Source organism: Helianthus annuus, chromosome 13 (assembly GCF_002127325.2).
Source record: "Helianthus annuus cultivar XRQ/B chromosome 13, HanXRQr2.0-SUNRISE, whole genome shotgun sequence".
NCBI lineage: Eukaryota > Viridiplantae > Streptophyta > Magnoliopsida > Asterales > Asteraceae > Helianthus > Helianthus annuus.
In genome coordinates this window covers 54,962,517-54,988,854 of record NC_035445.2, presented here as the reverse complement: position 1 = coordinate 54,988,854, position 26,338 = coordinate 54,962,517, and the positions used below count along the sequence as shown (strand labels likewise).

Below are 26,338 nucleotides of genomic sequence, written 5' to 3'. Positions count from 1 at the left end.
AATACTTATTTCAAAACTAGCTAGTTGGATGATTTGAATATGACCAACACATATGCAAGGGCTATATTTCATGGACCTTAGTGTCTTATATGAGTTAGGACACGTGTAGGTCGCAAATTATTTTGGACATTTGATTTTGCTAGCATACACATAGCAAGCTTATGATTCAAGTCAGTTTATCTTGCACAAGGATATCGAGGTGAGTTCATAACTCCCACTTTTTACTGTTTTACATTTTTATAAATGTTTTCGGGGGTGGAAAGACATGCAAGTTTTTGCAAAAGAAAACACTATTTCGATGAACGAAAACACATATTTATAAACTATGTTGCAACTGAATTTCAACAAACTCGAAAAGTTTACGAACGAATTATACTAAACATACCGGTTCTACAAAACGTGCATGATTTTCATGACTAGTGACGAGAATGTCCTAGTTACAACAACGGGACTGGGTTGGCCTGCGTACGAAAAACGAGACAACTCAGTGAGATCATGTCCCCTTTTTCTTTCAACGTTTCGGTTTACAACTTTCGGGGGGAAATACATGTCAAACTTAGGTATGACTAAGTTATGGAATGAACTCTTAGATCATGTGAGCATAGGCTGTAACTGAGGTGACATTAATCCTTTTGAGGACCAAGGAACAAAGGTTAGATCTAATGGGTACGGGCGAGCCCCACTCACGGTCCATGGGTGACCACTTAGAGTGCTGTTGTGTCCAGCGTCGAGAGTTCGACACTTAAATTGCCGACGCGGGTTGAGTACCTCCTATGTCGTCGCATATGTTAATGTCCTCGCGAAACATTAATGATCAACATGTTCATAGACGCTTTACATACCAACTTACAACACTATAACTTTCAAATGTTTTTAATATTCATTTGACGCAAACTCATAATACATGTATTTACAAACTTTGATAATGTTTTCAACTTATGTACAAGTAAGAGGACGAGTTGGTCCTGCTTACAAAGACTCTCGTGGGCTAGACTCACAACTTTCATATATCATGCCGAGAAAATGATTTTACTATACTTTCTCAACAACTTTTAAACCGGTTATCAAAAAGATTTATTTTAAATCTTTTCAAAACAAACTATGAACTCGTTCAACTTTATGTTGACTTTTTCGCATGTTCTTTCTCAGGTTGCATTTTCAAAACTATGGAACGGTTGGAATAGGAGAACCTATGGGAATTCGAGTACTTAGCGGCGTTCTTTTTTCTAGAAGTCTTAGCTTATTTGCTTCCGCTGTGCAATGAAGATACCGGTCCAGTCACGCCAGCTCTGATATTTCGGGGTGTGACAGAATATCTGGCTGGGCGCATTCGAGGGAGAGATAGTGCTTATTTTTACTTTCGCCCCTCTTAAGGTTATAAGGAATTGGTGGGTCTATATAGTGGGGCCTGTAATTTAGAAAGTAACATTTTAATTCTTCATGTTCGCCTCAACATAATTGACACCACATACCATAAGAGTGCCGAAAGTAAAAAGAATTACTATCACTCATGTTTATGTCAGAAGTTACCAACCGCCGAGATCTAACGGTTCTGTTTTCAGTAAGAGAATCTTGGGCACGGGGGCGTGTTGAGTGAGCACGGCCCCGTGTTCAGCTTACTGTCTGACTTAAAACAGGATTGCCAGTTCCAATGATTGAGCACGGGGGCGTGTTCAGCGGGCACGACCCGTGCTGAGCTCTGCAGAAGCTGAAAAACTAAGAAAATCCTAAAAAAATTAAAAAGAAAAAAAAATATGATTAGGCAGTTGATTCCTAACTTTCTTAAAATCCTTGTGTCCCCGGCAGCGGCGCCAAAAACTTGATGTGCGTGAAGTGTGATATATTTTTGATGTATATTTTTAAGCCCTTTTTACACTTTTAGCCAAGTTTTAAATTTATAAAACACGATATTCACTAACACTAAACACTCATATGGGCAAGTGCACCCATCGTGGACGTAGTATAGTGTTGGTAAGATACCGAGGTCGTCCAAGGACACAAGAGCTTTTAGTACCGATTTATCCTCAACGTCTAATCAAATCAAAAAGGTTAGAAAAGGTTTTTAAACTAGAAAAATAAAAACTAACTAAATGCTGAAAAATAAAAATAAAATAAAAACAGATAGACAAGATGAATCACTTGGATCCGACTTGTGTATTAGTATAACCTTTGATTATTTTCGCACTTTTGCACTTGTTTAAGAGATTATCTTAGTTATTGTAGTAGGCCCCTCTTTTGGAGGCGACGTTACCCTCAACCTAGTAGTTTGAGTCAGCAAGGATACAATCCTAAAGGGTTGGATTATTGGAAGATAATGAATTAAGTTATTAATGCAAATTATGGTTGGCCCCGCTTTTGGCGGTGACGTTACCCTCGGCTAAGTAGTCTGAGTCAGGAGGGATACAATCCTAAATAGCTGGGTTATAGTATTAATAGTAGTTAACTTATGAGAGGGTCAAAGAGTTTGGATCCCCGCCATCCAATACCTATGGGCATTGAAGGAGATCTTACTAAATTTGACCCAGGTCCCTTGCAGGACCTCTAAACGCTGAACAAGGGCAAGACCCTTACCAAACCGTTCCCTTAACCCCCGACCAGGTAGCCAACATACCTCCATATAGACCGTGGAGACATGAATGGTGAAAATCTTTTATTTTATATAGACAATAAAATAATGCCAAGACACCACGGACAAACGATAAGGAAAGATCACCTTCAACATATGTAACTAGTTATTAAAGTCATTAATACAAAACCAAATAAAAAGTGCAAAAGATTAAAAATAAAAAATATTATACTAAACACTTGTCTTCACCAAGTGATGTAAGAGACTTAGGCAAACATGGCCTTGATTGTCAAGAACTCTTACTATCAATCTTGGATCCCGAGACGACTCACACACTCTACGATGGACAATGGATGATGGTGGTGGATGATGGTGTTATGGTGGTGGTGGGTGGTGGATGAAGTGTGAGAGAGGTGGTGTGCCAAGGGATGAGTTGGAATGAAACCAAGCACTCCTATTTATAGGCTGAACAGAAGGCTGGGCACGGCCCCGTGTCCGCTGGACACGCCCCCGTGCCCGTCTGACACTCTCTCTCTTCATTAATTGTAATTCGCAATTACAATTAATGCGCCTGCTGTACTTTCGCCACGCCCCCGTGCTCACTGGACACGGCTCCGTGGTGGGCAATAGAAGCTTCTACAGGTTTGTCTTTTCTGCTGCTTCTTGAGCACGGCCCCGTGCTGGCTGAGCACGGGGCGTGTTCAATCTTCTGTTTTCTCTTCTTTGCTTGGGAGGATGCCGTTGAGGGTTCGGGCAATCTACTTTTGTTCCTTTTCTTGTATTTATGCTAGAATTAGCTGTCTTTTTGCTTTTTTGTGTATTTGAGCTCATTTCATCCTGAAAATACAAAAGGAAGACAAAAACACTCTTTTTCCAACATTAGTACTTAAAAAGGGTTAGTTTTATGCCTCATTTGATGTAATTTATATGTTGCATTTTACACACATCATGTACGTCTTGTAGAATGCACACGCTATGTGGGTACTGATTTCTTATGGTTAAATGTATATTTGTAGGCTCCATGTTTTGCAGATAAAGTCTCTCCACCAGTGATTTTTCGTCCGGGGTCAGCCTTCTAGCAAACGCGTGGCCCTCGAGAAATTCAGCAGGCTCATGGTTGTGAATGTTTTTCTTCTCCGCAAGGCTCCAATTACCACTACTTGAGTCAAGTTTCCCTATCAGAGACTAAAAGGACAGCCAACCTTTTTTCTACCGGAACGCCGAACAGATGCTTTACTTTTGGGTTCACTGCCACGATCGCATTGCAACCATATCTTCACTGTCCTTGTTGACGCACCTTCGCCTTTTTTCCTCGTTCGTTGGGTCACAATAACGTAACCTTTCGCAACTTCTCTTTTGTATACCAAATTCTTCAATTCTTCAAGTGACCCAAATACCTCAAAAAAAAGGCTCGTTAGAAATCCACATAAATGAAATTAATATATTAATTTCTCGAAAAAACAATAAAAAAAACTCGGGTTCAACATCGGGTTCGGGTTAATATGTATGACACATTTTGGGTTGGTATGAAATTTCGTGTCATACATTTTCTATTTTTAATCAGTATACATGCCTCGTTCGTGTTCGTTCGATTCATTTACAAGCTTAAGTAATCTATTTTTAACAAAATATTTCACCAGAACATATATAATATTTCACCAAAATGATAACGAAATCGGGTTAATATGTATGACACAATTTTCGGGTCGGGTTCGGGTTAAGGTTGGGACGGGTCAAACATTTTCTAGATTTCTCCTACCTAATAAAAACTATATATAACTATAATATTTCACCAAAATGATAACGAAATCGGGTTAATATGTATGACACAATTTTCGGGTCGGGTTCGGGTTAAGGTCGGGACGGGTCAAACATTTTCTAGATTTCTCCTACCTAATAAAAATTATATACATACGAATAACACGTATACAAAATCATTTTTTTCACTCTAAAATTATATCAACATTATATAAAACGAATAACACGTAATTGACGGTTATGTCATACCTTTTTTGTTTTTTTCTCATCATTAGCACCTTCCTCGTTAGCACGTTCGTCGTCGTGAACACCTTCCTCGTTAGCAGGTTCGTCGTCGTCAACACCCTCCTCAAAGTGCATTACACCTTCCTCGATTTCGTTATCATTTTCCTCAAAGTCCTTAGCACATTCCTCGACTTCGTTATCATTTTCCTCAAAGTCGTTAGCACCTTCTTCGACTTCGTTATCATTTTTCTCATACTCCTTTGCACCTTCCTCATACTCTAACTTGTGTTTGTTTTCCGTATACGAATCGTAAGTCCCGTATTCGTGTCGCGGATAACTTTGGGCAATGTAAGATGGTTCCCCCTCATCTATAAACACCTGGTTCAAGTCAGGTAACACAGGTCGCACACCCCCGTCATCACAACGAGGCATGGACACAACCTCCTCCTCACCTCGATCAATGCCGGATAACCAAACGCTTTCGGAGACGTACGACTGGTTCGAATCTTCGCCAAAAATATTACCAATGTCCCAAAACGACATCTTTATGCTTCAAGGTCTCAACCAAATTTTTTAGTTAAGAATTTTCATCATTTTATCGGTATTTTGTGAGTTTGAAAAATTTTGAAAGCCATAAATCCCGTATGTTTGGGTAAATAAACATTTTGGCTCGATAAGGGTCGTATATGTCGATAAGGGTCGTATATGTCGATAAGGGTCATATGGGTCACTTTCACGCTTTTTCAGACTGAACTCCTTTCGTGTCAGTAATTATACCTTAAATTCATCAAAAGTCGTGCCGATAAGCCTCTCATTGCTCAACGAGAGGCGTATAGGGTTTAATGTTCCAACTACCACAACCTTATACGCCTCTCATAGGGCAATGAGAGGCTTATCAAAACCCTTTTTTCTGGCACATTAATTGCTTTCACACTATATACTCCCCTTATTGCCCTATATGCCACCTCCGGGGGGAGGGGGTGCACTTGAAAAGTAGGGGTGTATCAATACCCTCACCTTATAAAAATGAGGGGAAAAAATATATTATTGTATATAATGTAATGAAATCACCATAGGCTTAGTAATATTATTTAACACACATCCGACGGTCTTAGCATGAGATTCTTGAACACAGAGACTGGATCTAACGTGAACAAAAAGTTGCAAAGGTAAGCATTTGGTGAAAATATTAGCAAACTTGGTGAGCTGAGGGAAACACAAACCTGGCCAATGGGAATACATTCCCTTACAAAGTTTGAATATATGTCCACTTGTTTGGTTCTTTGATGCATTACTGGGTTAGATGCCACAAAACACAAAAGTGATACGAGACACTAGACAATATAACTTAAGAAGGAGATTATGAAGCGATGCTGCTTCAACATCAACATTAGTGACATCGCAATATTCAGCTTCATTGCTAGAATCGGATACGACATGCTTGCGTTTGGAAGACTGAGGAAGACACAATACCCGGAGGCAAGCAGGCGAGTGTCAGTTATTCCCCAGTCGGGTGTTAGTGTAGGAGACTAGACAATCAACAATCGACAGATGCAACTAATGACCATGACGAATGGTACCCTTAACATACCAACAAATTTGTTTCAGGGCATGCAATTGCAGTTCACATGGGTCATTCATGAAGAGGATTCAAATGAGACATGAAGACATGATCTTGGAAAATATTCTGACCAGGTTTGCGACCACTTTTTGTTTATCTTTCTACTCATAATTAATTTAATCACATTTTACTTTATAATAAATAAATATTTCTATTGGTTTTATGATTATTTTGTGTTATTTTTGTGACCGGTTTGGATTTTACAACCACCTTTTGGCTTTTTAAATATAAATATCGTGACGAATGTTACGTTCACCGTAGATGTGTCTTTTGAAAACAATTTTGCAACCGGACATGTGACTAATATAGTTAATTTTACTATATTTAAAAATAAAATTTGCGACTGATATGCGACCATAATCGATATCATTTTGTTCTTTTTTTTTAAATTTTCGGTAGTGAGCGCTTTTACGAACACATTTACTCAAACGTAGGTCTATATTTATTATGTTTTTAACATTTTTATGACCGTTTTTGCAACCGGTTTTTGTTATGAGTCTTCATCCCTTTTTTTTTTTTTTTTAAGTTTTTGAAAATAAAAGGAGTGACCACTTCTGTGGTGGAAATTCAGTTTTCTTTTTAGGATAGTTTCTAGCGAATCTTAGGTTTGCGAGCATTTATTTTTGTTGCTATATTTGCAACTCTTTTGCGATCGATTTTATATTTATATTTGCTGACATTATTGCGAATAAAACATTTTTTTTTCCGACTGGATTAATTTTAATTTTTTTTTACATGACCTTTTATACTGTACTAGGTTAGTTACCCGTGTAATACACAAGTTAAAATCATTTAAAATTTTTAAAATTAAAATCTAAATTTGATATTTATTTCAATATTGTTTGATTGAAGTTGGGCATCAATCGATGACAATGAAATTGATATTATTATGAGAACTAGGGTGTTGCACCCGCGCTTTGCGGCGGGGCGACCCGATTTTTGATCCGAAACAAAAGTATGTCGACACGTGTCTTACGTTGACTGGAAAAATTAGAAAAATATTTAGAAAACGTAAACATGTATATAAGCAAAGTAAACTAATGGGGAATCAAATTTATTAAGTTGAGGGACTAAATATGTATATTAGAAAAGCTAGAGTAGAAGGACATCAAAGTTAAAGTAGATGGACTAAACATGTATATTAGCAAAGTTAACTAATGAAGAATAAAGTTTATTAAGTAGAGGGACTAAACATGTATATTATGATAATTATAATAGAAGGACTAAACACGTAAATTAGGTAGAGGGACTAAACATGTATATTAGCAAAGTTAACTAATGAGGAATAAAGTTTATTAAGTAGAGGGACTAAACATGTACATTATGATAGTTATAATAGAAAGACTAAACACATTAATTAGAAAAGTTAAGGGTTAAAAGCGAAAAATTATTTTGACAACTCATATGAGGACAAATGGCTATGTCGGAGTGGTCAGCCGACATAGCCTTTTAAGTGTATATAGAATATCACTTACAATGGCAAAAGTATAACATAAGGTAACTCCTTTCTCTATCATGACTTACATAAGTATCAAATGAAAACATTATATATGTCAAGAATTGTTGTTTTAATTTTTCGAAGCAGCCATTTTGTTCTATAAGGAGACTCATAGTGAAAACATCACGACCACGTGTTACCTATTTTGCGAATGTATCCTTCCCAACAACGGGTTCCCATCTAGATTTACTAATGCAGAAAGTGGATGAGACTTTTTATATATAGCTGGAGAATATTACAATAAAAATACACAATATATAACAAATTACAATTTTTACACACAAATATTTATTTAACCTTGTTATCTATAATAGAAACCATAAATTTAGTCCTCTCATGATCCCATTTGGCTTTCAAGACTTCACCTATGACTTCATCTAAGGGTGTGGTACAAACAACTTCTTGCATTGATGAAAAAATACTGTCTGTAATTCAATATCAACTGAAGACTAATCAGTCTCATTGTAAATAATGAAACCCAATTCCTGCTGATATCAACAACAATACAATTAAGGTTTATATCAGAAGAAAAAGAGAACGTCTAAATGCATAATGGAATATGTGACTAATTTCAAAAAAAAGTTAATTACACAAATGGGTCCTGTGGTTTATACCTAATTTCGCCTTTAGGTACTAACTTTTTTTAAACAAGTTTAGGTTTTATGGTTTCAATTTTGTAACACCTTTGGGTACTAACACCAAAATTAGTTAATTAATGACTAAAATACCCTTACATTTTTTTAACTTTATCAATGTAACACATTTGGGTACTAACAACTAATTTTATTTAAGTTTAAATCAATTTTACAAAATCTATTTATTTTTTTTATTTTCATCTTTTAATTATATCTCTTAATTAACATAAAATGTATTTATTTTTATTCATTTTCATATTTTTATTAAATTTCTTATTTAACATAAAATCTACTTGTTACACCAGTATTTTTTCTAAATAGATTTTTTAAATAAAATCTACTAGTTGTATAGTTTTATGTAAATTAAATTTCTTACTTGTTTTAAATAATGTAAACCTTACTCGTTTTCAATTTTGGATAGATATGATTGATAATAATAAATATCTTTCATGTAAAAAAAATTAAGCCATTTTTTAACTCGTTTTTTTTTGTTCATTTACATTTTACTATTTTAGAAAAATATTTAATTTACATAAAACAATATAGCTAGGTATTTTAGATAAAACTATATAGTTAGGTATTTTAGATAAAACTAAAAAAATTTAAGCTTTTTTTTGTAAAAAAAAGATATTTAATTTACATAAAACTATATAGCTAGTAAATTTTAGTGGTGCAATTAGTAGATTTTATGTAAATTAAATATTTTTCTAAAATCGTAAAATGTAAATGAACAAAAAACGAGTTAAAAAATGGCTTAATTTTTTTTACATGAAAGATATTTATTATTATCAATCATATCTATCCAATATTGAAAACGAGTAAGGTTTACATTATTTAAAACGAGTAAGAAATTTAATTTACATAAAACTATATAGCTAGTAGATTTTATTTAAAAAAATCCGTTTAAAAAAATACTGTGTAACAAGTAGATTTTATGTTAAATAAGAAATTTAATAAAAATATGAAAATGAAAAAAAATAAATAGATTTTATGTTAATTAAGAGATATAATAAAAAGATGAAAATATAAAAATAAATAGATTTTGTAAAATTGATTTAAACTTAAATAAAATTAGTTGTTAGTACCCAAATGTGTTACATTGATAAACTTAAAAAAATGCAAGGGTATTTTAGTCATTAATTAACTAATTTTTGTGTTAGTACCCAAAGGTGTTACAAAATTGAAACCATAAAACCTAAACCTGTTAAAAAAAAGTTAGCACTCAAAGACGAAATTAGGTATAAACCACAGGACCCATTTGTGTAATTAACTCTTCAAAAAACTTACACAAGTTTTCGCACGATGACGATTCCCAACGCCACTTCCCACAAGGAAAACAAATTGCCTACACAAAAAAAAAATCACTTTGGCTACCCATCCTCTTAGCTCTAGCTGAAATGTTTGCTCCCAATATGATCACTGGTTTCCTGATACAGTGATATAATTATTAAGAAAACATTGTGGTTGAATTATGCATGAATTTAGATAAAGTCTAACCAGTACACATATACCATGTGGATCAAGAATGTCATTTAAGTGATTACGTTTGCCAAATTTATAAAGAGAGACAAAACCAAGACATGAACATATGTCAAGAAATGCAAATACAAAATTATACATCTATTCCAAAGGATAGTATATGACCAAAATAGGAGATTATGATTACCGGGACTCACCTATTCACTGGATTGAACCACCAGTCACCACCATTACAAAGCTAAAAACAAATTAAATCAACAGCCAACCTCTTTAAACCAAGAATACAATAAATAATGTATTTTTATCATCCTTTACTAACTAAGTAATCACTGGTTACACGACACAAGTATTCCTTTGAGCATCTGGAGTACCTATGCCAACAAAAATATCAAAAATAGATATCACAATTATAATATCACCAACACAAGTCATTGCTAAATAGGAAGTTGAAGAAATAAAAACTGAACAAAAATGAGTTATTCATCAAACATATTTTATAATATTCTAGTGTTGTGTTCTCAAAAATACTTGTTTTCATATGAAGTATAAACACAGATCGACAGAGATTATAGTCCGCTTAAACTATGTTTTTAAGGCCTTATGTGTCGAAAAAACATACCAAGATAAAACTATAAAAGGCCGAAAGCATACACATCCAATATTGATAATAACAGCAATCCCTGTAAGATACCAATAACAGGAAAACAGATCACATGTCAATTATTAGGTCGAACACAACTCATGAAAAGGAAGAACAATAGTCGAAAATACCTTTTTGATGTACTTGAATTGTAACATGTAATTACCTTTAAATGTCAATTGCCCCCGGTTCCCAGTAGCAAGGGAATATTTAAGGCCACTGGCATTCTTGATCTGCCAAAAGCTTTGATTGAGTAGATCGAGCCCCTTCCACAAAAAGCGCCAACCTATCAGGTCCGAGGATTAGACATCAAAGGCCTGAAAAGAACCAAAAAGAAAGTGACATCAAACGGAGAAAGCGCCAACCAAAAAGTCTGAGGATTAGACACCAATATTTACCTTCAATTGGAGTTCGATCGACACCAGCGAAGTTTGGCCGGAATGCTTGCGATTGCGGCGGAGAAAAATCTCTGATGGGCTATTCGAGTGTTCATCAGAAAGGTGAGCGGTGTTATTGATTTAAGGTATATCATCATATGGTGCGAATTTGGTTTAAAGAGATCGTGATTCAGATGAAAGGAATAGGGAAGAATCGTTGTAATTGATACAAGGGATCGAGATTAAGATAAAAAGAATATCGATTTAGGGTTTTCTTTGCTTAAGGTAGGAGAAGGATGGGGAGGGTGTCTAACCGTGTAACCTAATTAGAATGGGATTCATCTAAGGGAGAAGAAGACAAAACGCGTAGAATGAAGAGAATAGGACACGTATACAAAAATCCTACGTGGCAGTAGTGAATTTATCAAGTTTGGAAAGAATCAAAGAGGTGGGCTGAAATCCAGCCAAGTGTATGTCATTTTTATTTATAGGTATAGAGATTTGCTATTGAAACAGATTTAGTAGCTAGCTATATTTACGATTGGTTTTCACTAGTTATTATTGTTTAACCATTTTTTATAAATTTAACGACTATTGGTGAACGATACAATTTCGGTCTCTATTGTCTGTGACCGAAAAATCCAGCTCCCTAATTTTGCGACTAGTTTTATTTCGATTGCTAAGGTTGCAACCAATTTTGTTTCGATCACAAATTCGGTCATTTTTCCCATTTTTTTACTAGTGTAAAAATATAGATCGAAATTTTATTACGTGATGAAACTCATTCCTTGGTTCGTCGCTGGATATTGATGGATGTTGATGCTGGCTTGTTAGTAAAGTTGACTAGAGTAAACTGTAAGTCAATCAAAGGTGAATTGTATTTGATATGCTAAAACTAAGTATAGTTGATTTTGTGCTATAATTGAATTTTCGTAATTTTATATGCTTACATAAATACTGCTTTATTTCCGAAATGCATCTTTATTTATTATTCTTGTTAATTGTTTACTTTAAGACCGTTGTTTTTAGTCTTGCTACAAGTATAATTCACTGATGCAGTATATTAGGATAATAGGTTTTAAGGGTTCCCTGTGGACCAAGACAAGAGTTAGCTCCTGTAGCAGTGTAGTACATTACTAATTTTTGTTATTTAAGCTTCATAAATGTTCAAAACAAGTTGGTATGTTATAAACTGTAGTGTCAAAAATGAATATTATTTATTGTATAAGGTGTATAATTAAAACTTAAAAAAAACAAAAGTCAAAGTTACTATTCACATAAGTTGATAATTGTAATATATATAATATAATGATGACGTATGTGGTAACTTACGTTTCTTTAAAAACAACGTTCTACACGACATTTATGTTAACACCAAATTGAAGGTTGAAAATGGGTATTTTATGTAACTAGCTTAATCAATTCCTTTTGTAACTTTGCTGTTTTGTGTTTTACCTAAGCAATAATTAGGCTTTTGTCTCGACTTATTCCGATGTCCTTAAAAATAAAATAAACAAGTCTCGACTTGTTCCGATGTCCTTCTTAAAAATAAAATAAACAAGTAGAATTTTATAATCATAACAGCATAAACTATAAATTATTGCAAACCGCTATAAGCACCATGAATTGACCTCAAACATAAACTAAACAAATTATATGAAAGTAAAGCTGTTGACTGACCAACTCCAAAGTCCACATCATGTACTGCCCTAAACCATAAGTTAATGCATATATCCTCTACAAGTGTTTCCCCATTATTTGCTTAAAAAATGAAAGATTCCTCAGACATTGATAGACCAACTCCGCAGTCGGCATCATGTATCCAAAAATTTGAAAATGTCGAAATTAAAAAGCATATCATGTCGTATTAATTTGTATTCTATGGACTATGTTTTGTTAAAGACTTTTGGAGATAATAATTTAAGGTCTCCTGAGTATAATCGCAATTTAAGCCCAATAAGACTGCAAATCATTTTTGTAGTTTGTATAAGATATTGTTCCTTTATGTTTGTTGTCTTTGGATCATTTGATGCTTTATTTTATCAAAATCAAATAAAGTATAGGGTGACATATTGTATAATATTTACAACATCATCACCATATGTAATTGTATTTTATTCTTAAAATCTAGAATAAATAAATAGATAAAATTATATATAATTACTCTACTAAAGAGAAACTAATTTTTTTAAACTAATAAACATGATTTAGTAGATGAAATTTTTTTTTTAAAAAATAGTAAAACTTCACTTATCATATTTAGCATGTAAACTAAGACATATTTGTATTTTTATATCTATAATTATATCAATTTACAGAAATTTCGTACTATATTTTCACCTGGTCGATAAGAAAAAGTAAAGGATTCTAGAACACTCAACAATGTGAATAAAATATACCATATTCTGTTACTAGGTTTCCACATCCAAAGCGCCTCGCTATGGCCAAAGCGGGGCGCTTTGGTCTTGGTCAACAGACAAGGACTGACAGTCCTTGTCTGTTGACCAAGACCAAAGCGTCCCGCTTTGGCCATAGCGAGGCGCTTTGGATGTTTTTTTTAAACAGATTGGTTGGGGTTGATTTGGGGTTGATGTGGGTTAGTTTGGTAGAGATTTTTGGTTGAATTAGTGTCCTTGTCTGTTGACCAAGACCAAAGCGTCCCGCTTTGGCCATAGCGAGGCGCTTTGGATGTTTTTTTTAAACAGATTGGTTGGGGTTGATTTGGGGTTGATGTGGGTTAGTTTGGTAGAGATTTTTGGTTGAATTAGTTTGGTAGAGATTTTTGGAGGAAAAAATTTTTATTTTAGTTTTATTACATATAATTCATAGTTGTTTTATAATTACGTCATTACGTCATTATTTTTATAGAATGTGTATAATATAAGTTCTTAACGTTGTTTATTTTATTAGATTAAACGAACACGTTAAATAAAATGTACAGAAAGCCACAAGAATTAAACGTAAACAATCCAGAACCAACGTGACGTAAATAGAAGATTAACTGCAATATATATATATATATATATATATATATATATATATATATATATATATATATATATATATATATATATATATATATATATATATATATATATATATATATATATATATATATATATATATATATATATATATATATATATATAGGATAAGGATCATTACAGAACACTAATTATTGCGAGAACAAAAATAACAACTCTAAATCACTAAATTTTGGGATTTAAGATTCATATTTCTTAAAATTTTATGGTTCTTACATGGATATGTGTATTATATATACATAAAAAAATAATATATTTTTCCCTACACGTAGTCTACATATATATAGGTAATTTAGCCTACACATAACCTACATGAGTGTAGATTATTTAAAAACTGAAGATTTTTCATTTTTTGTTTTAAATTATAGTTTGAGAAACATTAAATCTTACATTTATAACATTTTCATTTACTTTTTAGGTTTTTAGGATTGGAAAAATGAGTGATTCACTTCGTTCTGCGTATTCTCGCGATATTTAGTGTTCTGCATAGAACCTTCCCCTATATATATATATATATATCAGTTTTACATACAATACACAACAAAAAGGTACAACTGAGTACATAATACATAACAAAACACTAAACAAACAAAGTAATGTACTAATCCTCGTGCGGTGGGAACGGTGGGAGGGGAAGTGGAGGCGACGCAGCGAGCTCTCGTAGATCAACGAGCGTCTGGACGATCCAGTCAATGCGTGCGCCCTGACGTCGGAGGCGCCGGTCGAAGTCCCGAGCCACCTCACGCGCTGCCGGAGGCAGGTCAGCGTAAACGTGCTGCGGGTACTGTGGCGGCTCAGGAGCTGGCTGAACTGGTGGTACCGGGATCTCCTCGACCCGCTCCTCCTGCGCCGGATCCTCGAATATAGGCTGAGCCTGAGCCTCAGGCTGATCGATGCCCAGAGCCTGTAGCTGAGCCTGCCGAGCGGCCCGCTGAACATCAGGAGGGGCTAACAATCCAGGCCTCACCTCAATAACAACCGGGATGACCTCCGACAACACCTCCGGCTGCCAAATCAGCCCGTCAGCACCCCTGAACCTCAGACCGACATCAAAGGTACGGGTGATCTGCATAGGGGATACTGACGCGCGGCCCAACCTGGATGACGGGACCGAATCGGACAGCAGCGGATCATGCTCGGGCACGATCCCTAGCGAGCATGCAATGGCGGTGATAAATGAGCCAGTGCGCAGCTGCCCGCGGAGCTGCCGGTGGTATGCAGTAGAAAAGTAATCTGCCAGGCTGGCTGCTAGATCGCAGGGCTGGCGGCGTAGTAGGCAGTATAGAAAGAAAAGGTCACTGAGGTTGACCTTCTCCTTGCTGGAACCCCGCGGCACAATAGTCGACGCGATAACATGGTGCAGGTATCGGTGCAAGGGGTCTCTAATGGTGGTGGCCTTTTGCCAGGATTTCCCAAAGGGAGCCCTGGAAATGACCCTCCAGAAACTGATAAGCGTCTACCTGTCCATCATCGTAACCGCCTGCGTATATAAATCAGTATCAAGCTCAGGCTCAGTGTACAAACCTGTATGGACAGCAAACTCCCGCACACTCATCTCAAACTCCTGACCGGCGAGACGGAATGTAACCTCGTGGACTGGAAAATGAGGGTCCTCCACGTAATCCGCCGGATGCGGCGCGTATGTAAACGTAGAAAGAAACTCGACCGTAAGTTCAGGGTACGAGTCCTCCATCGCTAACTCAAATAGGCGCGACCAAGGAGTATCTAGTCCAACTATATCACGCGCCCGCTCGACCTCTCCCAAGGTAGTCAGCAGCTCCCAGTCTATCCCTACATACTCCCCAATCTCTATGGTGCGCAACCTAGCGCATCTCACCCTCGCCTGTGACCCCTGCGGAAACTGCAGGTACGGACATGCCGCATTCCTCGTCCCCTACCTCTCCCTCAGCCTCCATATGCTCAATCTCCTCATCGGATAAATCCATCCCTGCACGTTGATCAAATAATAATATTAATTAAACAAATAATATTAAACAAATAATAATATTAAACAAATATTAATAAACAAATAATATTAAACAATTAATAATAATTAAACAAATAATATTAAATAAATAATAATATTAAACAAATATTAATAAACAAATAATATTAAACAATTAATAATAATTAAACAAATAATAATAATTAAACAAATAATAATAATTAAACAAATAATATTAAACAAATAATATTAAATAAACAAATAATAATATTAAATAAACAAATAATAATATTAAATAAATAATAATATTAAACAAATAATAATATTAAACAAATATTAATAAACAAATAATAATATTAAACAAATATTAATAAACAAATAATATTAAACAATTAAGAATAATTAAACAAATAATATTAAACAAATAATATTAAATAAACAAATAATAATATTAAATAAATAATAATATTAAACAAATATTAATAAACAAATAATAATATTAAACAAATATTAATAAACAAATAATATTAAACAATTAATAATAATTAAACAAATAATAATAATTAAACAAATAATATTAAACAAATAATATTAAATAAACAAATAATAATATTAAATAAATAATAATATTAAACAAATATTAATAAACAAATAATAATATTAAACAAATATTAATAAACAAATAATAATTAAACAATTAATAATAATTAAACAAATAATAATAATTAAACAAATAACAAATAAAAAAAAATAAACATGAACCAAAGCGCCCCACTTTGGCCTCGGCGCGACGCTTTGGTTCTTCATTCTGAAGAACAGATCCAGCAACAATCGATCTTACCGAACAAGCATAACAACAATCAACAAGTATAGTTTAAAGAAACGATTAAGGTTTTGATATCGCACCTTTTAGCGGTTGAAATCACGAAAAATCTCCGAATCCGGCTCGACTGTGTGAGATCGCACCTTAGTGTATGTTTTTGTGTTTGGGTGAAGTGGGGGAGAAGATGCCCCGCTTCAGTGTATAACGAGGGACCGAAGCGCCCCGCTATGGCCATAGCGCGGCGCTTTGGGTCCAAAACGCAGCGTTATGACCATAGCGGGGCGTTTTGGGCATTTTTTAAATTTTTTAAAATTGTTTTTAATATATATCGGTTACGTGTGATGTCTTATTCCGTTATCTCGTATCATTTAGGTTTGAAAGCACAAGTACTCCTGTGAGAAGTGTTATGTGTATTAGCCGCCTACCATACATGAACATGACGTATTTTTTCATTAATTGTAGTATTATGATGTATATTGTCATTTCGGGTCGTACAAGTGCGTATTGAATCTGATTGGGTCGTGTCGGTGACATTCGTTTTTTAACGTGATGTAACGCGAATATTGAACAAACACAAATGTGATTATTATTAAACACATTTAAGATACATCGTGAACATATGGGGTTACATTAAGGTCAGGGGCACGATACGTAAGCATTTCGTACGCGTTAATCTGATCCCTGTATAATGTATGCCAGGCTGCTGCGCGCTCTGTTCTGTTCGCTGTCCAGAGTAGGTTTGGGGGAGGCATTGGATAACAACCTCCAAGCTCTACATGTATGAAATGCCCATCGTCGACGAACACAACCGCAACCACCAGGTGAGGTTCCTCAGCTTCGTTTGGCCCGCCCAGCAGAGGGAAAATTGTATCGCTCCCACGAATGTCGAAGGTGTGAACAATCACACCGTATCGTTGGGCAATAAGAAACCCCGTCTCAGGCATCGACATGTAATTCTCGATACCTGCTCGTCCCACCCCCTTGAAATCGATCCGTGTAACCAGCGCATCATAATGTCCTATGTTTTCCGGATCGAAAACCTGCCTCCAAAGCGATTCGTTCATACGTAACTCCTTTAGAAGTTGTTCCCGGATCATCAAATATGAATTTTGTTTCACTCTTAACCCAACAGCCACCGATCGAAACCCACAATGACCATCTGGTTTCACGTCCTTTATTCTAACGATGTATGGATGGATCACTTTGGGAATCTGAGATGCGTAGTTGCGGATCGCTATATTCGTCTTAGGACCGAGCTTGATATTCGGGAAATCAGGGTGTAGGTTGAGCGGTTTGGTATTCTTTTCTCTTCTAGAATCTTCGGCTGATATGTACGAGCTGTGACGGGGAAGATCGTCTGAGGCCTCGACCCAAGTTTCTTCTGACAGAATGTAAGAGCTTTTTCTAGCGGTTTCAACCTTTCTTTCTTCCTGCGTTTTCAATGTTGGGCGACCACGAGTTTTCTTCAGAACAGCAGGAGGTTTTTTGTTATTGTTCCCTGGATTGAGGATTTGCTGAAACTTTTCAAAGAAGCTCCTTTTCACTTGAGGGGGTGTTGGATCGATCTGTTTTTTCAATTTTTCAAATTCCGCGTCTACATCGATATCCTCTATGTTATTCCTTGCAGGCTTGAAGTTAAGCTTCTTCCAAAACACGTCTATGTGTGTGATCCGGATTTGCTGACCTGTGGATGAAAACAAATTAGGTGGCAAAATCATAACGAGAAAGGTCAAAAATATTAATTACCTTTATTTTCCAACTTTTCCAAACGACAGGCACATGGTAAACCACAGCTGGTAAAAAGTTGGCAACCACAGCTTGCACCGTAGGCTCTCAACCCGTCTTCCTTATGTTTTAGTTCCATACTCAAAAGCTCAATTGCTTATATTGAAACCTTTCTGAGAATATATGCAAGCATGGGCTGATTCTTGTGGTGCGTCATCACTTTTCGGAGGCTTGTTTCAAAGCTACTTCTAATCTCGGCGTATTGTCTATCAACAACATGATCAACATACAGTACAAGTTTATCCAGTGTGTTGCGATGACTTGGAAAGTGACTTTTTAATGTTGCATGCATGCCCTCAACCCTGTTGGTCGTAGTTTGGTGAAAGTTGATAGTTTGGTTAATCCAGCAAGATACAAACTTTTCACGGTACGGATCCAACCAGGATTTCTTCAAATAATCAAAAACCTATAAAATTAAAAAACGTAAATAGTCAGTTTTTGTTATTATATAAAATTTGAACATAATTATGTAAGAAATACTCACGTTCATGGTCAGCTTCTTTCAACTATGCTTCAAGGTTTTCCAAGTTATACCTGTATATTTCCTTGGTCGTAGACTCGCACAATGTCCAAAATGTACGTACGAATTCTTTCCACTCCTTGTCAGAGAATTTCTTCTTGCTGTTCTTATTAATATTTTGTTGAATATGGAACCGACAAAGATACTTATGCGCTTTTGGAAAAACTTGTTCACACGCGTTCATTAGCGCAAAATCCCTGTCTGTTAAAATCACGTGCGGTTCCATACATCCTGCCAGCATAGACTTGATCCTCTGCAACACCCATAGGTAGTTCTCTGACTTCTCAGCGGAAATTACCGCACAAGCAGCCGTAAACGATTTGTTTGTCGACGTCATGCCTACGACCTGAACAAATGGCAGGTTGTACATGTTCGTTTTGTAGGTGGCGTCAATCATTAGCACATGCGGGAAGGCACACCACATAGTGAATGATTTTTCGTGAACAAAGAAGACGTCTTCAACTTCGTTCGATATCTCATTCGTGCGCATGTAATAAGTGTAATTTTTTTCGATAAGAATGTTTTCAAGTTTTTGCATCGGAGACTTACCGACATTTTTTTCAGCGTTGATCTTCTGAACAACGTTGTGTATATCTTTCGGAATAAGCTTTCTAGCCGGATTGTTTTTCTCAGCGTTCGCCAGATACTTTGGTTGGGAATATCTTGCTCTGCCAACTCCTTAACCAGTTTTTTATCCTCCGAAGAAAGCTTCTCGCATACGCGTGACCCTCGAAGTTTTCAACAGGAGTGTGGTTATGCTTCGCCTTCGTCACCTCGATCCTCCAAACACTTCCGGATGATTCCGAAAACCCGATCATCTCGAACGGGCAGCCTATTTTCTTGCTACCCGTTTTCCTCTGTGTAGCTATACTCTTATGCTCCCCACCAAAAGTACATTGAAACCAAATCTTGTAATTCTCTCCTCTTTTATTCGACCTCTTAGTCACAATGAGGTAACCATTGTCTTTTGCCGTGTCCTGTACCCAACGCACCAACTCTTTACGTGACGAAAAGGTCTGCGTTGTATCAAACGAAAATGTAACCGGGTAACAACCTTCCTCGTCAACAGACACATCCTCCGGCTCACCATTGTCACCGAGGTTCGAATAGACTTGATGTTCAAAGCTCTGTTCACAACCGTAACTCTGGTTTGGATAACACTCCTGCTGTACAAAGCTTTGCTCGCCACCGTAACCGAAATTCGAATAACCTTGTAAGCTCTGTTGACAACCGTAACTGTCGTTTGGATACCACTCCTGCTGTACAAAGCTATAGTCGCCCGAATGCCAGATACAACCTCTGTCTCCCTCAAGTTGGACGACACCGGTTTCTCAAACGAGTCAGAAATAGCGGTCCACTCGTAAGAATCAGGAACAACTGACTCGTCAGAATATTGACCGAGAAGATAATTACTTAACCACGACATCGTTTTTTCAAAACATGTAACTAATAGAGCAAAGAAGATCGACAAAAAACAATCCGAATTATGAATGTCGAGTCTGTCCAGTGATTTAAAGGTAGCATTTGGGGTCGAAGCGCCGCGCTATGGCCAAAGCGCGGCGCTTAGGGTTCACGGGGCGATTGAAACCTCGTATCACCTTTATGTCACTGTGTCAGTCAGTCATTCGAAACCTCGTATCAACTTTTGTCGTCCTAAGCGCCCCGCTTTGGCCATAGCGCGGCGCTTAGGGGTGTGAAAATTATTTTTGGCGTGTGTAATTAGCATGACCCTTTATTAGATGATGCAGACATCAAATCAAAATAAATAATATGTAAAAATCTATGAAGGGTTGTAAATTTAATCATGCTACTTTCTATTCATCAATTAGGATAGGTAATTAACGTATAATTGTAATTATCTAAACTTGCTACTTGATTTTACTTTTACTAAAATATTTTTAAAAGTAATCACTCTTGATTCTCTATTAATCCTTGTGGTATTTAGCATAATTTTGTTAACTAGAGGGACCATCCATATACTCTTATTCTAAATTTATTTATCCGCTTGTATCATGTGTGAGAACATCACATACATTATTGAACAACGTCAGAAACATGTGTCTCGATATGTCTGAAAGTTTAATACCATGTAAACATATCGCCATTCGCCCATTCACCATAACAAAATAATCAAAGACCAGATGAAAAAAGAAGCAATTTACTAATCAACGCCATTCCATATGTACGCTTTTAGAATCAACTTACCTATTTTTTCCAAAGATAAATTCGTCGAATCATAAAATATCATTGTTTGCATGTGTTAAGGATGATAGATTGTCACATCCTTAAATATAATATATATGGTTAGTCAAAAGTCAACAGCAGTTGGTGCAGTCACTTTGTTAAATCTTCACTTTGTAACTCTTTTCACAAGAAGCTATAATATAAAAATCAGGGTGGACCCAAGGGGTCCAGACGGATGGCTCTCACAAGAATTTGTTGGATTTTTAAGAATATAAACTTAACACTAAAATATGAGTTCAACCCCTTAATAGTAACCGGTAAAGAATTGCTCCTTATAATTGATCAAGATAATATCGGTGATATATAGGTCATATTGGTCCTCTAGTAAAATATCGGTGTCAAATATCGATACCGATGTTATTGGCGATGTTGTCCGATGTTTGACCGATACATCATCAATATTTTACCGATATATCACCGATATATTAGTGTTAAATTGCTATATATATTTAAATTCTGCATTATATCAAAATTACCGATATCTCACCGAGACAACCTATATCTCAAATAACGGTCCTTGACCGATATCTGATATGTCACCGCGTTAACTATATAGCTTATAATGAAAAGTGATGACCCCAATTAAAAATTTCTGGTTCTATGATTTTTCTTTTCTTTTCTTTTATATCCTTTCAGCATAACTTATCCATATCAATACAAATAGAATGCACTTGACTTTCCAAATGTTATTCTTTGAATAATATGTGTTTGTCTATACACAAACCCTTCATAACGAAATATGGAAATGATCACCAATCTAAACCCAAACCCATATACATATATCCAATGGATCTTTTCTTGCAGATTCAGCAAATAACACAACCACTTGGATATTCATCCACACCGCGAACACAGTATTGTGGTGGCATGCAAGGTCCGGAAGGATAGCCATAAAGTCTGATATATTCCTGCCATATTTTTATAGCTTCTTCTTCTTCCTTCTTCTTCTTTTCATCATCCTTCTTCTTATCATCTTTCGGCGGTCCCACAGTGAGTATCTCCGGGTGCCATTTTTTAAGTTTACCAACAATACATACTGGATCAACCTCACCGATAACTGTTAGTTTCCTGTCTTTCATGTCCATTGCTAAGGATTCGATCCCTAAACGTATTTCAAATGAAGGTTTAGTATATGTTAAGTCGAACTATGATCATAAAAATAAAATATTATGTAAAGAAACAATATTTAACCTTCAAGACTAGAAACTGCCTTTAAAGCCTTCCTTTTACATTTATTGTCATGCACATCCACTTTAATAACAATTTTCTGCAAATAAATACAAGTTTAGTAAGTGTAGATGTTGAAACTATACTCAAGAAAGATTGAAATGATCCTAAATTAAGCATTGTAAAAATTTTCTGCAAATAAATACAAGTTTAATAAGTGTTGATGTTGAAACTATACTCAAGAAAGATTGAAATGATCCTAAATTAAGCATTATAAAAAATATGAGCTCTTTTCTGTAAAATCCTTGAAAGAAGTTGAAACCTATGTAGAAATATATAGACGGCTATTAAAATATAATAAAGGGAAACACCAAATTAAAGATATTTCACCTTGCTTTCAGGCATGTTAGCAGGTGTATGCAACAATTGAAGATATCAAGAGAAAATTCTGAATTCAAGTTGTGAGATGGTGAATAGTATGTGTATGTGATTTTATAAGAAAAAAAGGAGGGAAGGTAAGAGAGAGGAAACAGTGGGTTGACAGTTACTTGTAGAACAAATGATATTAGAAAATTGAGTAGTTAGTCATAAGGCCAATCAATATTTAATATTTGCAAGAGGGATTCGAAAATTCATAAGATTAATAACACCACTTGTACCAAGTTTGTAAAAGTCATGAATGGTAATGAGTGATCACACCAGAGTCAACTCTTTAGTTTAGGCCATGGGGTATGGTAGAGGCCCATCCTTGGAGGATGATCCGTCATGTAAGCGTCACGTAGGATGGGTGTGAGGATGGGGTAAAGGGGATGAAACTAAGGAAATGGGGGATGAGCCTAATATATATATATATATATATATATATATATATATATATATATATATATATATATATATATATATATATATATAGTGTGAGGTTCATTAGGGAACACTAAAAAAAGTGGGGAACAGTGGGGAACTGACTCAAACGAACTCCGGTTGGACTCATTCCAGCGGCGTTGGAACCGTCTAATCGAACCCTAACTAGGATCTCTTAACCCTAAACCCTAAATCATAACCCCTAAACCCTAAATATATTAGGGTTTGGCTTTTAGGGTTTAGCCTTAGGGTTTAGCCTTAGGGTTAGGGTTTAGCTTTAGGGTTTAGCTTGTGGGTTTAGCTTTAGGGTTTAGCTTTAGGTTTAGCCTATAGGGTTTAGCTTTTAGGGTTTATAGTTTAGATTTTACGGTTTAGCTTAGTTTTAGCCTTATTTTTTAGCTTTAGGGTTTAGAGTTTAGGAGTTAGGATTTAGCATTTAGGGTAAAATCTAAACTATAAACCCTAAAAGCTAAACCCTATAGGCTAAACCTAAAGGTAAACCCAAAACCTAAACCCTAAACCCTAAGGCTAAACCCGAAGGCTAAACCCTAAGGCTAAACCCTAAGGCTAAACCCTAAGGCTAAACCCTAAAAGCCAAACCCTAATATATTTAGGGTTTAGGGGTTATGATTTAGGGTTTAGGGTTAAGAGATCCTAGTTAGGGTTCGACGAGCCGGTTCCAACGCCGCTAGAATGAGTCCAATCGGAGTTCGTTTGAGTCGGTTCCCCGCTGTTCCCCACTTTTTTATGTATATGTGTGTTGTGAGATGGGAGAGGAATCAGTTTTTGTCTTTAGCGATCGTCTCAATCGTCCCAGGGAAGACGGGCACGACGATGGGGGGGGATGGTATTGGGGGTGGCGACGGGGCAGGCAGACCGACCCCCATACCGCCTAGCCTTAGGGAAAGAGAAATCATGGAAATAGGTAAGTTAACTAAACAACCAATAAAATAGGTATTAATTTTTGCGTTTGTTTAGGTAGGTAACCAATTAGAGTAGGACAAATACGCAAAGACGCCATTTCCATAACTCTTACTTTGATAATACAACACCTTCGTAGTCTACACTCAGATGTCGTCACTATAAAAGTAATGGCTGCTACGAAATTTAGTGGCGATACCTCTTGGCGAGGTGGAGCGAATTTTAGCGCTTTGGCAAACACTTATAGTGATGATATTTAGTAGCAACAGGGTTCATTTTCTTTTTTTAGTTTTCTTGTATCTGGTACACAACAAAAATTTGTGGAAAGAAATTTCGACCCACCTATAGCGACCACATTTGATAGGGCATACTTTGATAATCTGACACCTTCATAGTCCACACTTTGATAATCTGGCGGCACCTCCATAGCCTATACTCTGATATTTCGACAACTTCGGAGCCAATACATGTAAAAAGTCAATGCCTATTTTGTTATTTTAATGGTCCCTTGTCTATAATTCAAAACATTTTTTTCTCTAAAATAGTGATTTGAGTTCAAGTTGGGCTCGAGATGAAAACATAACTCCTTTGTTCTAATTTTCATTCTTTTATAATTAATTAATAATGTATATCAGAATGTTAGAAAACATTTAAACATAGTTGCATATTTAGGGTTTTTTAAAGTTAATGAATGCAAATTATTAGTAATAATAAGTAAATCAAGTGAAAAATAAAATTATTAAAAAAATAAAACAATAACATAAAAATATTTGGTATTCATGGGGCTTCTTAAATAATTAAGTTAAATGAAAAAAAAATTATTAAAAAAATAAAACAATAACTTAAATATATACGTACTATTCATGGGGCTACAAGATTAATAGTAAACAGGGTTGTAGTTATTCGCGCGTTGTGTCAGGGCGTATCACATATCATGACAACCGATAAATAAATTGATAAAATTAAACAAAATGTTATCTAAATTTGTTATGTTATTTGCGTTGTTGCTCGGCTGTGAACGTCAAACTAATAAGAAATATAAAACAATAAGTTAACAAAAGGTAAAAGAAAAAGGAAGCAATAGGAACTCAGTCGGTTTCGGTGCACTCGTTATTGCAGACAAAAAGAAAAGTTCAAAAATATGTTCAAAAGGTTATCAGCAGGTGTTCGGTTCGTTAAAAAGATTTCAAAAGTTAAAAACGATTTTTCGTACCGGTATCGATCGGTTCTATTCGTTAAAAAAAACTAAGATAAAAGAAGCAAAAGAAAAATGAAAAACATAGGCGCAAGTTTGCAAAGCACTAAAAAAAAACTATTTAACTTCTTTTCTATTATATAGAGATAATATTGGGATTTCTCTGTGCTACGTGGCCGGAGTTCGTTTGAAATCAGTTTGGTTAGTTACGATACCAACACTTAGTAAAGCAAAAAAGAAAACTAAGTCATGTTTTACATTGATCAAAAACCATAAACCGGTACTGGTTTTGATAATAGCGATACCAGTACCGATGTTCAACCGGAATCAGTTCAGTTTGTCAGGGTATCGACAAAGTACCAAAAAACACTTTATGTTGAATGTAACTTCGTTGTGAACAAAGTTTATAACGCAATGTGAAGAAAATAGTTAAAAGCATCTACGTGATGCTAACAATACCAATACCGAGGTTTGGTTAGAATTAATTTGGTTTGTCAGGGTACCGACATGATACAATAAATATATTCTATGTTGAATGCAACTTTGTTGTGAACAAAATTTATACCTAATTGTGAAGGAAGAAAAAAAAACACATGTGTGCATAGTTTTTTTTCCAATAACGTTGACGAACGAAAGTTACGAAAACTCATGACTAGTTTGTGAAGAATAAAATTGAACACATACGTATATAGTTTTTTTTCTAAAAATATTAATGAATCAAATCATCTAAGGAAAATTAAACTAAACAAGGTTCTAATTTCAGCACATCCTTCATATAGTACTGTACACGTAAATGAAATAACCCTAAAGTTATACCCTGATTAATTTCGTACAACATAATTACAATCAAAACAAATCTTCAGCTTAATTCATCACTTAACTGTTTAAACCAATTTACTTGCCTCTAGATCATACTCACAGATCCTCCCTATTTTCTTCTATTAATCGCATATTCTGCTTTAACCAAACTTTTCATTTGTTCTTACTTCATCTTGATCCTAATCCAAAAAGTAAAAGGGACCCTAACTAGAAGC

General features: G+C 35.4%; 1 protein-coding gene and 1 long non-coding RNA gene across 3 annotated transcripts; both read right to left on the bottom strand.

Annotated features, from left to right (window-relative positions):
• Positions 1–7,899: 7,899 nt before the first annotated feature.
• Positions 7,900–11,248, bottom strand: LOC118485442. Of its 2 annotated transcripts, XR_004876119.1 has the most exons (6): positions 10,821–11,246; positions 10,589–10,739; positions 10,402–10,462; positions 9,980–10,153; positions 9,591–9,730; positions 7,900–8,156 (listed from the first exon to the last, which is right to left on the bottom strand). It is a non-coding gene; the product is annotated as an uncharacterized LOC118485442 (long non-coding RNA). The 2 variants fall into 2 exon arrangements; XR_004876118.1 differs by having other exon boundaries at positions 9,591–10,153; positions 10,821–11,248.
• A 10,567-nt stretch (positions 11,249–21,815) lies between these two features.
• LOC110902639 (heavy metal-associated isoprenylated plant protein 39) lies at positions 21,816–22,870 on the bottom strand. Its single transcript, XM_022149140.2, has 3 exons — positions 22,718–22,870; positions 22,352–22,427; positions 21,816–22,262 (listed from the first exon to the last, which is right to left on the bottom strand). The coding sequence occupies exons 1-3, from the start codon at positions 22,730–22,732 to the stop codon at positions 21,967–21,969; spliced, it is 387 nt and encodes a 128-aa protein (XP_022004832.1). The 5' UTR covers positions 22,733–22,870; the 3' UTR covers positions 21,816–21,966.
• Positions 22,871–26,338: the final 3,468 nt, after the last annotated feature.

Bases quoted from the DNA above. Each gene is read 5' to 3' on its own strand.
- LOC110902639 (XM_022149140.2), bottom strand. The intron at 22,263-22,351 runs GTTAAATATTGT...AAATACGTTTAG, and splicing joins GGCAGTTTCTAGTCTTGAAG to GGATCGAATCCTTAGCAATG.